Source organism: Cydia splendana, chromosome 5 (assembly GCF_910591565.1).
Source record: "Cydia splendana chromosome 5, ilCydSple1.2, whole genome shotgun sequence".
In the NCBI taxonomy this organism is placed as follows: Eukaryota; Metazoa; Arthropoda; class Insecta; order Lepidoptera; family Tortricidae; genus Cydia; species Cydia splendana.
This window is the reverse complement of record NC_085964.1, coordinates 3672493-3690493: the sequence shown is the minus strand read 5'-3', so window position 1 is coordinate 3690493 and position 18001 is coordinate 3672493. Positions and strand designations below refer to the sequence as shown.

Below are 18001 nucleotides of genomic sequence, written 5' to 3'. Positions count from 1 at the left end.
GTAGAACAGATGGACATACGAAACAATTTTTGGCTAACAGGCCAATTCAAACGTACACTGATATCAGAATGACGTCTAACTGATGTCATTTAGTTATCGTGCATTTCGCTGGTTCTTGTCCGTACATGTATTGGCACAAGCGAGACGCACGATGACTACTAAATAACATGATAAAAATATCATTCCGATGTCAGTGTACGGTCGGTGCCCCAACTTAAGTATCCACGTCGCCATACTAATTGTATAGGAAAGTGGATAGAGTTAGACCAAGAAAAGTCTGCAGAGATTTTGACAGCACACGTAGTGCCAATGTTATTTGTGCCAGTGTCAAAATCTCTGCAGACTTTTCTTGGTCTAACTCTACTTATGTTAGGGAACCAACATTACCTTTTAATTAGCCTGTAAACTGCAACTGAGAAGCTTCGTGCGCGTTTGGTTTGCCAGTCTTTTCAGTCTTTGTTCCTCCTCGAGTCGCAATAGAAGGAGTTTCATGCTTTTAATTTTAGTCGAGTAAGAATTTAAATATCTAACTAATCTAAATTCTAAAGAGAATAGATTGTATAGGGGACGTGCATGAACTATAGGGGGCAGCACAGGAGCCGTCAGATCTTTGGCGCGAAGCGTAGATGTGTAGTTTATGATTCCGATGTAGCCCACAAGATGGCAGAACCTACTATGCACAAGAAAACGTACCTACGAGAACGGTTGATGGTAGAACTTGCTTTGGCAATGTACATGTTTCCGATTCAGACCACAAGATGGCGCCTCCAACGCGCACGGTCCCTATAGTAGAGGGTTATTGTCGTACTAAATTTTGTAGTCACTGTAAATCAGTGCTGTAAATTTACTGCCATCTTTCGATACAGGATTAAAATGAAAATTAATAAAAAATATCAATAAATGTATATATGTATGGATAAATGATTTTTTTTATTTTTAGAACGCCATATGATTTTGACCCATGTTCTTTTACTGATATGAGTAAAAATTGTTAAATATAAAATGGTGTCGCCATCTAGACGAGCATAGAGGCCAAAGGTATGGCGCCGTATATTCAAGAATCAAATTTTCTTTAAAGCGCAAAAAGCCATCATCTCTTGCAAAAATTAAACGAATACGCTTAGCCCGCGCTTGATAAATAAAAAATACGATTTTTTTCATTTTTTCAAAATAAAATAATAAAATAAAAAACAACAATTGATACGAAATTTAAGTATAAAAAAATACAAAAAGTTGTGTAGCAGCATACAATTACTGGGGATGGAACCAGGAACCTCCCGATGCAAACAAAAAAAGCGAACGTTTGCAAAATGCGCCATGATAGTTCTTACTAAAGCTGACGAAATTTAGCTACTCATTCTCAAGTAAAAACGAAATATCTAAATACCGCCAAAACCAGCGATACAAATTTTCTGAATTTTTGGACATTTAATCTATAAACATATATCAAAAAGAAAAAACTCTTATGATATCGATACGATTATTTGTTTAAGCGCTAGGTATCACGACTCCGCCATTTTCAAAAATTTCCAAAAACCGGATTGACAGAAAAATTTTATTTAGTCATAGAATCTGGTCACAAAATTTCATGAGAATCGGTTAAGAATTGCGACCTGTAGAGGAGAACATCCGGAAATACAAAACTAAATATCTAAATACCGCCTAAACCAGCGATAATTTTTTTCTGCATTTTTTGCTATTAACTCTGTAAACATGTCTCAAAAAGAAAAAACTCTTATGATATCGATACGACTATTTGTTTAGGCGACAGGTATCACGACTCCGCCATTTTTTAAAATTTCCAAAAACCGGATTGACAAAAAAAAATTATTTAGTCATAGAATCTGGTCACAAAATTTCATGAGAATCAGTTAAGAATTGCGACCTGTAGAGGAGAACATCCGGACATACGAAAGCAAATTGCTCGAGTCAAAACGTAGACCTTCGCTACGCTTCGGTCAACTATGTGGAAATAATTTCGTGTTTATATTAATGCACATTTGGCCCTATTTAGCACTAATCAATGTCCTTTTGGCATGTTTCTTGTCGTGTATGCCTCTAGTTTTGTTCCCCCCTAGCTGTTGAACTTTCCCCGTTCGCACGGCATACGCGTTAAATATCCTGGGCTATAACCGCGGGCTATAAATTCGTCAATTGCGGGCATTTTTCTCTGTCACCCTAATTACGTCCTAGTGAGAGTAAAAGAGAAAGAACCCCGCATTTTACAAATTTCGGTTTCCGCGGTAGGCCCCCTGGCTACGAACCAAAAATCACTGGAAACATTTAGTTATAGGTAACTCGAACAATTTGGAGAGATTATTTAGAAGGATATTAGAACCATCATAAGTCTGCACCAACTTCGAAGCGACAAAGTGTAACAGCGCAACTATAAACTTAATTACTATCATAAAATATCGACGTTTACGGTGGCGCTTCCATCCTACCTCTTCTGAAGTAGACGTATGCTTTATATGTCGAAATCAATTGCTAAAAGTGCTATGATGGGTGGTTCCTCGCAGGAAATAGGGGTAAAACAAAAAGATTTCCAGTGATTATTTGGCATGTGTGCCTTGTATCCTGCTAATTGTAATGTTTTTGTAGCAAGAATCAGTTGCCAGTCGCACTGACAGGGTTGGATTTCATTACAGAGTAATTTTTAAAAATAATTATAATGTATGAAATGTGACCTTAGACCATATAGCTCTTGAATCCCCTGAAGTGATCTGTTTACTGACTCATGCTACAACCCACCCCTGCCTTTACCACGAAAACCTCCAACTTCAGTCTATTCTAAAGACGATCGGTAGTTTTCGTGGTCTCGTACTAGCTATCTGTGTGCACCAGGCACCATGCGGCGCGACTACTACCGCGGCTCACAGGACAGTCTGGCGGAGCGGGCCGGCCTCTACAGAGGTAAATACACCTTGTTGCATGTTTATAAAGTGCGTTTTGCCTTGTGCAGTCAAAGACAACATTTGTCTTTACGGATATTTGGTACTATAAGTATACTCTTTGACTGAACAGAGGTATTGCATGTTCAAAAGTCTTCATTACCCTGAGCGATTTAGATATAAAGCACGTTTTGCTATGTGAATGGTCAATTTTTCAATACAATGAAATATAAGCCTTTGTGATATATTTTATAACACTATGAACTTATTACACTATTTACATTGAGCATGATCAAATGAAAACATTTACACTTTTAACCATAAGGGATTGTTCTACATGCTGGTTCTGTTATGGTCTTAGGAATGTTATGGTGGAGTCCGGTGTTACCATGTTCCTGTTCTATAAAAGTAATCTATGCTCAAGATTGTTCTTGACTTAATTTTTCGCTCTCAACGTACATCCATCCTCGTACATCCTTTTGTGGTACTGAAATATACTTTTTCTCAAAAATGGACGGCAAAGTCGACTTTGCCGTTTAAAAAATAGGTTGCGAAGCGCGTAGTTTATGGTCAGTCAAAAATTAAAAAGTTAAAAACATTGCAGTCTCGATTTTGGGACTGCAATGTTGCATACAAATTCCATTATTTGTCGAGTTCCAAACTTTTTAAAAGTTGAAATGGCCATATCAAATGAAGGCACAGGCCCATTAAACAGCCAAACAGATGATTAGTACCGCGACTATTTAGCTGTCTCAAATAGGTTGGCGTATTTTCGGCAGAAAAATACACTTCTATTTTTTTATTAAAAAAATAAAAAGGCGGCAAATCTAATTTTTCAATTGTTTCTACTTTTTTCTGTGAAAATATATACGTAAGAAAGTTGCTTTTGTAAAATATTTCTATGATATTTATATTTCTTGCACCATTTTTGAGAAAAGCACTATATATGACTCGGCTGGAAGGCTACTTGCTGGCTTCGGATTCAATTAAACGGACTCCCAAGGTCGTCCGTTTAAAACGAATCCTCAGCCTGCAAGTAGCTACTTCCGAGCCTCGACAATAATGTACTATTAATACACATTTTAAACATAATAATATTTCTCTATTTACTAAGGTGTCAATTAACTAATTTATCTGGACTGAACCACCATTATCTTGTGACTTCTGGACTATTTTTACTGTTTGTAACGAAATTAATAATGTTTGAACTTATTTTTCCAAATACAAATTAGTGGATCAACTGTTTCTTGTAAACCTTTGCATTTGTTACGTATACTCCTTGGACACCGTGGTCTTATAGGATTAATATTCACCGAACATTTGAGGCAACAACTGAGCATGTTAGTTACAACGTTTTTTCTAACAAACTGTGCTAACGGAAACAAGAAATAGGTGATTCACTCCACTGTCGGTAGTCGCGAGGTGAATGTTCACGGAATGAGCGCATAAAGCATCAGGCACACTAACCGCATTGCAGACTCGCCCGTGGAGGAGCGCGGCGGCGGCGGCGTGTCGCCCGCCAGCGCGGCCGGCGGCCCGCTCGGCCGCCGCGGCAGCTGCAAGACCTCAAGAGGTGAGACACACCAGCCACCACTAACGACGCTCTACTGTGTGAGGCGTGGGACGCTTACGTACGGTTCGATTCGATTTGAGCTAGCGTGTTAAGACAAAAGAGGACGAAGTCACGTGACCGCTTCTGTCCTCCGTGACCGTACAGTCCCGGTTTTCCTTTCTGGATATTAACATAATGGAAAATATTTGATGTAGGTGTACTTGTATTAACCAAGAAAAAATAACTGTAGTTAATATAAATAATATTGCGTAAAAATATTTTCCATAATGTCAATTCAGTATCCTAGGAGGAAAATGAGGACTACATTTGTTGGAAAAGCAGTTGTCCACTATCCTCTTAACAGTATGCGTGCATTTTGAAACCGGGACTTAAATTACACTACGATCGAGAAAGAATTATGAGTGCGAACTAATTAAAAAATGTGATTATGACGAATTTTTAGTATAACGAAACCAAACTATGGTGAAAATGAAAATACCGAAAAATAAAAGAAAATCGCAGAACCATATGTTCAATTGGGCTCATTTTCCTGCGATCTCAGACCGAACACCGGCGTAAGCGTTTCCATGCTGCACTTGATTTGTTTTCACTCAGTTTTCCGAAACTGCTGTCGTGCTGTCTCTTTCCTTCGACTGTTGCTTGGAGTGAGATAACACGAATGAAGTTTCTCAGTTTTTGTTTTGATATGTCCCCCGTGCTTTGCTGGAAATATCCCAAAAACAGGCTTCATCAAATTAAAACAGAGTATTTCTAAAGAATCTTTTCCAGCAAACAAAACACAACAGTAATTCAAGTGAATGATTATGATTGAAACTATTTTTGGGAACTTATCTAGTTGAAACTTAGAGCATTTAATAACTGGAGTCGCCTTTGAGAGCTTACCCCTCTGCCGAAAAACTTGCACAATTGTGCAAACTTTTGTATGGACTGACATGGCTATTTGTATGTTACGTACAAATCATGTAGAAATAGCAATACATTTGACGTCCCCTCCCCCGCAAAAATTGGCAGACTGTTTCGTAAAGTTACTAGATGCTCTAAGAGTTGAAAATAATAGCTGTTTCTGTCAATGCCACAAGAAAACATGTTCATTTTGAGTATCAGCTATTATTCTCATTTTGCTTGTTACATCTTGCAAATTAAAGCCGTCGCGTCGATTGATTAACCGAAAATAAGACTTAATTATTCTCCGAATTAAAAATTCATACTCGTTTAATCAATCGACGTGATTAATGTATTCTAATGTGATGTTGTTTCTACCTAACGAGCAACGTCTTCAAACGTGTCGTCGTTTTCATATAAGTTGTAATAAGTAACTATTTTACATAAAAATTGTATGGAAGCGATCGACAATCGTTAAGTGTCACGTACAATAAAAAAATATGTATCAGAATACTAAAATCTGCTTCACACTGATGTAATTCAGAAAAGTAAGAACATTTCTAAATTGTTTGATATTCCTAGTGATTCTGATATATTTTGATCCGGACATTATATTATAAAACAGATTGCGTTATTGAACCCCTAAAATGTTAAGAAAGCTTCTTTGATTTATTTCGTAGAACGCTTGTATTATTTCGAACCAAATTATATCCCTCGATTATTATGTGTATTACAGCTCAGTAGCATTGTATAGAGTCACAAAATTATGCTTTTATATTTATATTTTGGCCTTGTATGTAGTTCGGAACCAGCTATGATTCCGTAAGAGGTTTTTTGCGCTTGATTCTCCACTCGACGTGCCTAGACCTTCCGCGCATTAATATTGGTTCCCTATAAATAATATGCTCAGTCATGTGTCTACATATCGCGTTTTTAGTATTAATTTTGTTTGCCATATATTTAAAGATGATGATGATGGTCTCGCCCGCTTGCGAGCTGCATGTGTTTGCGCGGGATTGCATGAGTTTGTCGTGATGACTATAGGAAACATTTCAGAGCGCGTGAATGAGGAACCACAGTCGGCCCGTGGAAGGTCTAAATATTCCACTTACCAGAATAACTTTAAGGCGGGACGGAAGTCTAGCTCTCTAATGAACTTGTGCGGTAAGACACGTTTAAGTACGCCGTCTCGGCACGGTGCGATCTTCGCTTTTGTTTATGGTGCGTTTGGGTTCTTTTTTGTTTGCGCGCGTTTTGAAGAACTGGGCGCGGCGAAGGTTCAATTGCTGTTTTGACGAAGTGGCTTATTCAAAGGTAGATGTGCGAGAGACGCAGGTATTGGATATAAAGATAGAGAAACACATACTATATACGTCTATCTTATCATATCGGATAGTTGTGTCATATTGGCGTTTACCTGTGAATTAGCCACTACAATGACTGTCATTGACTGTGTTCTTAAAATATGTATATATACAGTCTAGTGTAAAAATATGGGTGCACAAATCATCTCAAAAATATGTCCCATAGCTCTTATGTAAGTAAATTAAGAACTATGGGACATATTTTTGAGTAAGTTGTCTACACCCATATTTTTACACTTGACTGTACCTACAGCTTTAATTCAAGCTCAAATTCTTAATCATTTCTCACGAATCGTACTTCAATTAATAATTATACCTACTCTTTCTATTGTAAATTGTTTTTAATTCGGCCACAACTGCACTTTTCTTTTTAATTTTAAAAGCAAAGCAGTCGTAGAACCATTCGCCGCCGCCGCGGTACTTCTCGAACGCGTATTCTGTGCACATTTCGTTTCTTGGGTCATTGGCAATATTTACGTATCTATAGAGGTTATGGTTTATTTTACGCGGTATCCCTAGGGTCGGTGTTAGAGCATGTTCAATATGGTGTTGGTGTGACATCGTTCGACATTTACCTTTACTATATCCGCTTATATATTACTCAGGTATATAAGTTTATGTTACGGTAAATAATTATATGGTGTATTATGTAATTTGCGTAAAATACAAAATGTTTTGAGGCTTCTTTTCCTTTAGTTTCGCATACGTAGCTTAGTTGGCTTTGGTACCCACCGTACGTAGTACACATTTAGTATTTTACGCTTGATAATTATGTTTCTATTAAATATGTTCTTCTTTTATTCATATAGGTACCCTATTAAGTAAATAATCCCTACTTAACTAATTCTAATTTTATGCTAGTCAAATTAATAGAATAATTTGTTACTAACAACAATAATTTTAATTCAGATTAGTTTTTAAAATAAATTTATTGGTTTGTATTTAAGGTAGTCATCTAACTTTTATCAGATTTTAATTGGGTAAAAGTCATTCTTTGTTTTTGATGTATATTGGGGTTTCTTTTTATAAACTGAATCTGCTTTACTGTTAGCAGTTTATTATATATATATTTTAAGCATACTACATTTAAATGTTTTTGTCTTTTTTGTTAATGGTAGTAAGAAAATCGTAGAATTTTTCATATAATTGAATATTTTGGTAAATTTTTAGAGGGTCATTACAAAATACATTTCAAATGGTGATAGAACCCACACGAGATCATCTTAGTATCATTTTAGAAGACGGTGGTGAAGCGTCCATGTCCTAAATTTTTCTCTAATAAATTAGTGAAGTATGAAATGTTTCATTTCACAAAATCAAGGTGCAAGATCTATCGATATCTCTTTTGTTAAGTTTTGTTCATTACTGATTGTTTAATTTAAGTAAAGTATTCCGGAGTAAGCTGGAGGTTATCTTCACACTTGTAGAGTAAATAAATGAGGGCTAATCATGTGACAATATAATAAAACACTATCATGTTATATTATATGGTGGGAGCACCATTACACAAATCGACTTATAGTAAGCTCAATAAGAATTGTCTTTTTCAGTTTCTTGTCTTTTTCAACTGTGTCGAGGTTCTTTTAAACAATACTGCGCCTCTGACAGCTTCGACTGTCGCGTCCCTCAGATCTGGTGCGTTTTAGACGACTATTAATAATATTTATATCAAATGGATAGATATTATAGGCAAATACTTAATACATAGTGAACTTTTATAATTCAGGAACAAATATTTGCAAAACAATGGTTGTATCAGTATTCGAATCTACTCCAGCCCCGTAGGGTCACTACATACTATGTTAGGACATAAAACGCGTTAGTGTGTACTCTCCGGACGCTTCATCACATGTAGGTACTAGGAGCTTACCGTGAGGAGCTCGCAACATAGACAGGTGGCATATTGCAGACTCAGGCCTCGGGCGCGCCACGCCGCCGCGGCGCGCGGCCTCGCCCGGGCTGCGCGCGCTGGGCTCGCCGGCCTCCGGCCCCGGCTCGCTGCCCGGCGCCATCGGCAAGCGCCGCCAGCACGCCGACGACGCCTCCGACGTCTCCTCCACACACTCCTCCATCATGGACTATTCTGGTGAGTCTTCGTTCATTGTTAGACTGACTGTTGAGTCGGAAAATACTGACGACGAATGTTTCTTTCGACGCTAAAAGTCAATGATGCTAAAATCTAACTTTTAATTTAGTACTTAATTTCGAATTGTTTATTACAATCTTTCTTAGTTTTGCTGTTCACATAATTAGTAATCTTTGGGTTTATAATAGCCATTATTTACTCAAGAATCTCTGTTTTATCTCTTTCCAATACAAAAAATTATACCTGGCCTAATTCGTTTAACAATTGCCTAAGTACAACTTGACAAAAATTATATTATTTCTTCAGCATCCCAGGATCCGCGGAAAGGTCCTGAAATATAATCTTATAAATTGTAGTTAGTGTAATACATGCAAATTAAAATCCACAAAACCCTAAGTAGAAAAAACTAAATTGCAGTTACGTAGTAAGAAATCTTATTAAATTTGAAAGTATCAAAATGAATGTAACATTTATTTCTTATCACTCGCCAGAACACTAAGTAGAAAATAAATTATAATAGAATGCACTAGAAACTGACAATTATTATAAGTACTTGGGCCACGGATTACATTTTTCTTTATCATTATATTTCCGGTTACTGCAGGTTACAGAAGTTTATGATTTAAGTTTATGTGTTAGTAATTTGATAATTTAAACACCCCGTGGCTCCAGTACTGTAGTAATAAAAGGAATAATATTACTGTAAGTGCAGTAACATGCCTAAATGAATGGCACGTAGATGTCAAACCATGTCATGCCAACAGAAACACGTACCAATTAAATACATAATTCGAGTATAAGTTTACTATAAGGCATGGTTTTGATTGGAGCATTTTGACCTAACAACGATTGCGTGCTTCGGCTTACTCACAACTATAACACTCAGCACTACATCCATCACAGCATTTGTATCATTAATTCATTACAATCACATCAAAATTATAGAGATTTAAATACTTTTTTTTTACGTTAGTGAAATACAATAATACTTAAATAAAAAGTCTTCACATTTATTTGTACGTTTTTGAGTTCTTAAAATTAAAATATTCACTAAAATTTATGTTTTTTTTTGTCACATTAGCCCGTGCTACTAGCATTTCACCCAGTTTCCGCCAATGGTGTAATCCAGTAGTTACGTAACTCTAAAATTGTTAATTAAAAACTTATGATAGAGGAAGTTGGTTGGTCAATACTTACGCTATGGTATGTCCAATTTAGCTAGAACCCTAAATGGCTCAACAATCACGGAGCGTGACTATACTTCATATGTTATTAAAGTCTATAAATGTCAATCCCGCACCCATAAGAAAATACAGTACAAATACAGTTACAAGTTAACAATGAAACAATGTGACATTGCAGGCCCCCGGCTGTACAAGCAGCCGGCAACCAAGTCGAACCGCGGCATCATGCTGAACGCCGTCGAGTACTGCGTGTTCCCCGGCGCCGTGAACGCCGAGGCCAAGCGGCGGGTCCTAGAGGAGATCGCGCGCTCCGAGGCCAAGCACTTCCTCGTGCTGTTCAGGGATGCCGGGTGCCAGTTCAGGGCGCTCTACTCGTACTGTCCGGATACGGAGCATGTCACGAAGCTGTACGGCACGGGACCGAAGAATGTTAATGATAGGATGTTTGATAAGTTCTTCAAGTGAGTATTTATTGCATGTAGGCGAAACATTTTTTCAAGCTGTCCAGGTATGAGCGCTGAAGGTACTTGTACTGTCTGACTGATTTCTGGTTATCAGACAAGTTTGTACCGCACTATTTTATTTCTAATAAAAAATTGGAATTTTGGTATGAGATAACTATTATGAATAACAATTTTATTAAAAAATTAAGACCGTCGATTTAGTTTCATGATCCATTCAAATAACATCTGTTTCTGTTTTCCAACATCTTGATATTTATATAAAAATAATACCTCCTTTTCCAGATACAATTCGGGCAGTAAGTGCTTCTCGCAAGTGCACACAAAGCACCTGACGGTGACCATCGACGCGTTCACGATACACAACTCGCTGTGGCAGGGCAAGAAGGTGCAGCTGCCCAGCAAGAAGGACATGGCCCTCGTCATATAGGCGTTCTAGTCGATGAGTCGGGTGGGGATCAGTGATAGTGTGGTGTTGGGTACCGGAGAGGGCAGACTAACTGTTATTATATCTGTGGAAGTGAAAACAAAGTGGCTTTTATGCTTTTAACAGAGTGACAACCAAAACCTACTCATTAGCCTATAGACGCTTGCAACTTTAGAGGTGTTATGCGCGTTGCCGACTAAAAACCAACCTTGTTTTCGTAAGGTTGACGAAATATACAGTGAGCCGATCTCTCAAACAAGTTTGAACAAGCTCGGCTCACTTTATATTTCGTCAACTTTTCATGTAGCTTAGGTTCACTATGGCTTTGAATTTGTGGTAATTAGTGAGTTTTGGTTGTCACCTGGCGATATAGAGAATGACTTTTCTGGGCGTAATCATGATTTTGAATGACATAAAGTGATGAAGATATACTCAACTACTTTTCCCATGGGACCAGAAACGTTTCAGCTACTCTGAGCTTTTTATGGCATAGCTGAATTAATTTTTGCTAGTTCTTGGTTGTCAGTCCCTCGGGAAAAGTTGTTCAGGATGATCTATCACTTTTGTCATTTAGGATCATGATCCCGAATTCACCCAGTAGACTTAGTGTATGTACAGTTACATTTACCTACAATTTTTCTTTTGTAACGCCCTGCCCTTTACGATATGCCGGCGTATGTCTGTGTTATTGGTCCCCGCCACGTGCTCGGTCGCGCCTGTGTATGTACAGATGTGGAGGACGAAGCTCGAATCGGATTAGGTTATGTCGATTGGTTACGCGATGCGAGCTGGTGGTTGACGTGGTTCAGCGCAAGGAATTGGATTTGGAGACTTGACACTGGGTTTTTTGCATCTGTGGAAGGAAGAACGCTACAAAAATGTGCAGTGCAAAGTGTTCTCTTATAAAAATAAGTTTGAGAAAATTATGTATAAGAAAAATCAAGTCATAAAGATGTAGTTGAGAATTCTAGCGATTGATTTTATCAAATTTACGTATAGACTGTATTAGTTTGTTTTAGAAAATGTAAATGGAATAAATTAAATCGTACGTCGTCTAATTCTTAAATTAGGTCGAGGCGGGACCTCTTGCGATAATGTTATTTTCTATAAATAATTAAAAGTACGGCGCTAAATCCCATTCCTTTGGCCCCGTAATCTGCACGGATGCTGAATCACGTTACACTCAAGTTGAAGCGGCCGTCGCGTCTCTGCACCTGTGTCATTAATATGTACACATGTTTTAACTTATTCCAATGGAATAAGACGCACAATTGTATACATATTTGTGAGGGAGACGTGCCGGCGTCGGTGTTGTGTTGAGCAGCGGTGTTCTGTATAGACGAGACGTTTGCCATATGTATTAGTGAGATGGTCGATATTGTTCCAAATTGTCACAAACCCCACAGCCAAACTGTCGATTGTGTAGGTACGAAATTAAACTGTCCCTTATCTAGAATAACAAATTCACAAACTAATATCGCTTATTTGTTATAATATTGTAACTCGTTAGTAATTATTTCAATTTGACTGGATTAAGATTAGATCATTATGTATTTGTTTAGTGACGTTCGTTCGATTCCCATTTTTTTACCGCTTGTATAGCTAAAGTAAGAGGCGCTTACGGCGTAACGTACTGCCTTACCCTGTAAATAATTGTTTTGTATACAGCTATTTATTAAAAGAATGTTAAACGAAAATTGATGAATATCATTCTTTCATTGTTTAATGATTGGTCATCAATAAATATACTACCGATAGTATATTATGGTATGCAAATATATTGTATTAATACAAAAACATAACGAATAATATTGAATTTCATATTACTGAATTGTTTCATTTGAACCTTCCCTAATACTTTCTTAACATTTCTTAATACTAATTAACTGGAGCTTGTTACGCCCCGCCTTAAACTGACCACGAAAGTTTCTGAGTAGCATTTTTCATGAAATAAACACCTCTTAGAACAGGAGGGAGATTTTTAATCTTCTGTGTGGAAAAATCCTGGGTTTAAACCTCGGTCGTGCTGTATAGAGCAGAAAAAATAGTTCTTAACCTTTTGAACGCCACAGACGGTAATTGACGTCAACGCAAAATCGAGACAACGACGCCAAAGACGGTATTTGACGTCGATCGTTTTTTGATGAAAATCTACTGAAAAACACCCCACTTTTAGGTTGGCATTATTTATTCACAAAATTAAATTTTACCCCCGTGGCGTCAGTGGCACGGCAAATGGAAGCGCCGTTTGGCGTTCAAAACGTTAAAAATGACTATAATTTCGACAGGAATCAGGATCTTTATCATACACAGACAAAAGGAATAAGGATGGTATTCCACCAATCCAATTTCTTTGACCAATGTGTATTGCGTCTCACAATTTGATCAATGAGAGAGTGAGACGCAATGACCAAGGGCCAAGAAATTGGACAGGTGGAAATACAATCCTAAGGCGATACACAAGTGAATGCAAAAATCATTAACAACCAGCGTATTTGACTGTTGACATAAGAGATTGTTGGTTATAAATTCACAGGGTAATTCGCCAGTAACTGGCCACCCTAAACTAGAAATGAATTCTATTCACCTATAAACAGAATTCATTTTAGTATAAGGTTTCAATAACTGGCCAGCCTTCAATAACTAGCCACCTTATACTAAAATGAATTATGTTTATAGGTGAATAGAATTCATTTTCAGTTTAGGGTGGCCAGTTACTGGCGAATTAGTATATGATGTTTCGCACTATCACTAACGGACGCTGTTATTAATTATTCTCAGTTTCCCACACTCTTTCACAACGTTACTGACAGGGTACTAATTCTGTTGCATCGATACAAAAAAACGAAGTCATGTATTAAATCAACTTTAATTATTATATTATCCTATTATCCATAAAACATAAACATTTTCTTCCATAATACCAATTAAATAAATTAAGTATGGTCCAATTATTCAACTGTTCATCTTAAAATGTAAAAACAAATTTAATAATTATAAGATAAAAAATACAATTCACGGTACAGCTTACAGTTAGTAAAAGCATGCTATCTTAATAAATACAAGTCGCTATATTGCTAATCATTAAATTATTAAAATATAAACTAAAATCTTGAAAAATTTACATGTACATAATGTACATTGCACATCATATAGGTATATTATGTATGGTTAAGTTATGTCTAGGCCGATTCGTGGCAACAACATTAGGTACTATTACATTTTTACATGGCTACATAAAAGAAATCACTCGGTAAATCGAATCGAAATTAAATACCACAAATCGGCCAGAGCATACCTTGACTTAAAATTATTTGAGAGGAGCGATCTAAAGCGATACTAACAAAACCTTTATGATTTTGAGTTAATTTAGGCCGACATACGTAAATCGTCAATTACTGGCCACTGTTTAATAACTGGCCGCCTTATACATAAAAATGAATTCTATTCACCTACAAATATAATTATAGCTGAATATAATTCATCTTTAGTATAAGGTGTCAATAACTGGCCACCCTTCAATAACTAGCCACCTTATATACTAAAATGAATTATGTTATTAAACAGTGGCCAGTAATTGACTATTTACCCTACTATGTTCATCTCAAATAACTTTAACTATACATACACTAAATTGAGATCATTGTGAACATTGTGTTTTCGGTTTTGAATACCATACGCTAATCCCAGCTGTTTTAAAAATATAAATATCGGTAGTGTGTGAATTAAATTCTCTCTTTATCGCAGAATTGGTAAAACTTTATTACTGAAATAATAAAATTCAAAATATAAAATTAATGGTGTGAATCAACCTTTATATTGGTTGAATTTAATGTACCTACCATTTATTTCAGTGAGTATTTAAGTAACCTTTTGTGTTAAAATACTTAAGACTAATCGTCGAGATAGTAATCGAATGTGTATAATAAAAAAGAACTATAAAGTATAGTTTAGCTGGCATATTCTTATGTTTCGATAAAAAGGTATGTTCCATTTATTTCATTGGGTATTTTAGTAAAAAAAACATTGTCTTTCTTGTAAAAACGACTTGAGGCTGCATAAGTTCCAGATTATCGAACCGATTATATATAAATGACTACGTAGTATAGTAGTTTGGCATTGTTGTGGTTCTTAAATTTCGGAAAAAAATCTAGTCAGGATTTTTTTAAAGGAAAAATTGACTTAGCTAAGGCTAAGTCTAGAATTTAATCGATTCAATCGTGTAACTGAAAAGGGCATTTAAGTAGATTACGGATGTACCTAGTGCATAATTAGTTTCCATCGTATTTTCACGGAAACGTATGAACGTGTCTTGCTATTTCAGTCAGTCTCGGTACCTACTGAGGTTGACTGAAGTAGCATTACAAATACGAACGTTTCCGAGAAAATACGATGGAAAACAATTATGCGCTATTTAGTCCATGGGCCAGCTGGTCAAATTTTTGAAAATGGTATAAATTGGGGGTACCAAGTTTCCTTTTCACAGCAGTTAGATAGGCTTATTATGATGTTAAAAAACCATGATTGCCATCTCAAAATGGTAGCTAACAAAAATGGCCGCCAATCCAAGATGGCGGATATTGAGTTTAAAAAATCAACCGTAACTCGAGAAGTATTCGTCCGATTTCATTGCAATTTTTTTTAAACAAAAGCTCTATATGTGAGCTTAAAATTATGTTTACATATTATATCGATAAAGTCGACCGTGAATTAGTAATTAAAGAAATATTGTAAATTTTCTTTTTTTTTTGTGATACTTTTTTTTTTAATTCAGTTTTTACGAAGTATCTCGTACATTACAAAAAAGTTTTAAATGAGACAAAATAGTGTGTTAAATTAGCTTTAATTTGACGTATTATTTGTATGGAACTGATGACTGAAAACACATGGAAACATGAATTAAATTTTACTTCTGTTGAAATTCACCGTTGACTAAATAACTGCGTACAGAACAAAAAGCTTCAGATAGAAGTTGTAGAGTACAAAAAACATGTTTTTAGTATAGTTTAATAATAATAGCAATCATTTATAATAATAGTAAAATTATAGTAATAATGGTTTTATTTTTTACAAGTAAAAACTACTTTAAACTCTCGCGTTTTGTATACTTAATTAAATTCATTAATGTTACTAACGGGTCAAACGGGATTAAATTTAATTATTCGCTGAAACGTCGGAAAAAAGGTAAAATAATGAAATTATATCGCGTTAGACCCGTTAGTGACATTAATTAGGTAAAAACTAGTATTCGATTGAAATAGTAATTTCTTCAGTGAACTGCGTACAGAACAAAAAGCGTCAGATAGAAGTTGTAGAGTACAAAAATGATATTTATAGTATAATTTAATAATTTATAATAATAGTAGCAGGGCTCGGAAACCGTTTTATTTTTCAAACCGGTTTCGTTCATAAACCCGGGAACGAAAAGGATTTCGTTTCGGTTACCAGTTAAAGAACTGTTCTATTGAGATACCGTTGAGATGCGTTCGCCTTTCGTTTTTGTGGAACTAAATTAACCGATTAAATTGAAAATGTCGAATTGATCCAAGTAAAAACTGGTATTCGGTATAAATAGAAATGTCTTCAGTGAAAATGTGTTCGGCTACAAATAAAGTGAACTATATATGTGTATAATATTAGGTCATTACCTATGAAATTGGCGTTTTGTTCGGAGAATTTCAACGAAACACGAATTTCCATACAATTAATTTTGCGGATATTTTTTTGATGGCTAATTCAAACCAAACAAAATTTTTCCAGTAATTTTTGACACCTTTAAGGTATGTTTTCAATATCTCCATTTCTTGAAAATTGGTACCATTAGAAAAATATAAGTAATTTTAATACTCGAACCGACAGCACATGAAAAGACCTATTTTCAAGGCTTAATTCTGAACACTTAACAATAAAAAATAACAATTAATTGTATGTAAAATCGTTGTTTATTGAGTGCACTGTAGTTTTATTGTAATTGTGTATGTACTTTTGTAAAAAAAAAAAAACTAGGATCAGACTTATATCTATGAACAAAAACGCCAATTTCATAGGTAAGGACCTAATATGTGGCGAGATAGGCCCTAAAAGACGGACAATCGTGGGCATTGTTATTTAATGCAGCATTAATAAGGAGTTTTGAGGCTATTAGTAACCGACGTGACATACCGGATGAATTTTTAGGTATATAGGTACTGTGAAATATCACTGCCAATATAGAGTCCATTTCACCAATATCACGTCTTTAATAAAATTACAGACAAAAAGACTGCCTACGCTCGTGGTTCGAAAAATGGAATCTTGAGCGTAGCGAGGTTTTCACTACACCAACACGAGGAAAATACTAACTGTAAAATATCAAACAAAATCAAAGCGAATCGATTCAAAATGAATGTTATTAAATGTTAATATTCAAAATCATCATTTAAAAGCCAATTCTACCAGCAAACATAAGAAAACAAATCAAAATTTGCATTTGATTACTTTGCCTCACATGTGAATAAAATGCAACTATCTTATCAGCTTGGAACAATCAAGAGAGCCTTTATCTTTATAGTGAAATGATATTGTAACTGCAGAAGCATGTTATCATAAACCCAAGAGTAAAATCTCAAAATTCTCTATTTACTTGCGAAACTTATTTCTTACTTAGACGACCGGTCTGGCCTAGTGGATAGTGACCCTGTCTGCTAAGCTGATGGTCCTGGGTTCGAATCCCAGTAAGGGCATTTATTTGTGTGATGAACACTAATATTTGTTCCTGAGTCATGGTTGTTTTCTATGTATATAAGTATGTATTTATACGCCTAGTACCCATAGTACAAGCTTTGCTTAGTTTGGGGCTAGGTTTGATCTGTGTAAGATGTCCCCTAATATTTATATTTATTTACTTAATAGAGGATGTCGTCAGCGTAACAGATTCTTCAAATAATTTTTCTTAAATATAACTTAAGTAAAGAGTTTTTATCCGGTACCTATGTCACGTCGTTTAGTAATAGACTCTAGTGGACTCTAGACTGGTATACAATGGCGTCCAAGCTCTGAACCAGCTTGGAAGGCAAAACAGAGTGCAACTGGTATGTATCCCAGGGCACGAGGGATTCATAGGCAATGAAAATGCAGATGAACTTGCCAGAGCT

The 18001-nt window shown here is 36.0% G+C and overlaps 1 protein-coding gene across 14 annotated transcripts in view; it reads left to right on the top strand.

Moving 5' to 3' along the window:
• LOC134790430 (patronin) overlaps positions 1 to 12694 on the top strand; it is a 107350-nt gene extending 94656 nt beyond the window's left edge. For 9 of the 14 annotated variants that reach the window (XM_063761201.1, XM_063761210.1, XM_063761206.1 and 6 more), the window contains 6 exons: positions 2845 to 2913; positions 4369 to 4464; positions 6403 to 6510; positions 8620 to 8796; positions 10159 to 10441; positions 10727 to 12694. In XM_063761201.1, coding sequence (XP_063617271.1) covers positions 2845 to 2913; positions 4369 to 4464; positions 6403 to 6510; positions 8620 to 8796; positions 10159 to 10441; positions 10727 to 10871 — 878 coding nt within the window. In that variant the 3' untranslated portion in view covers positions 10872 to 12694. The remainder of the gene's footprint in view (positions 1 to 2844; positions 2914 to 4368; positions 4465 to 6402; positions 6511 to 8619; positions 8797 to 10158; positions 10442 to 10726) is intronic. The other 5 variants (XM_063761203.1, XM_063761205.1, XM_063761208.1 and 2 more) reach the window with 5 other exon arrangements.
• Positions 12695 to 18001: the final 5307 nt, after the last annotated feature.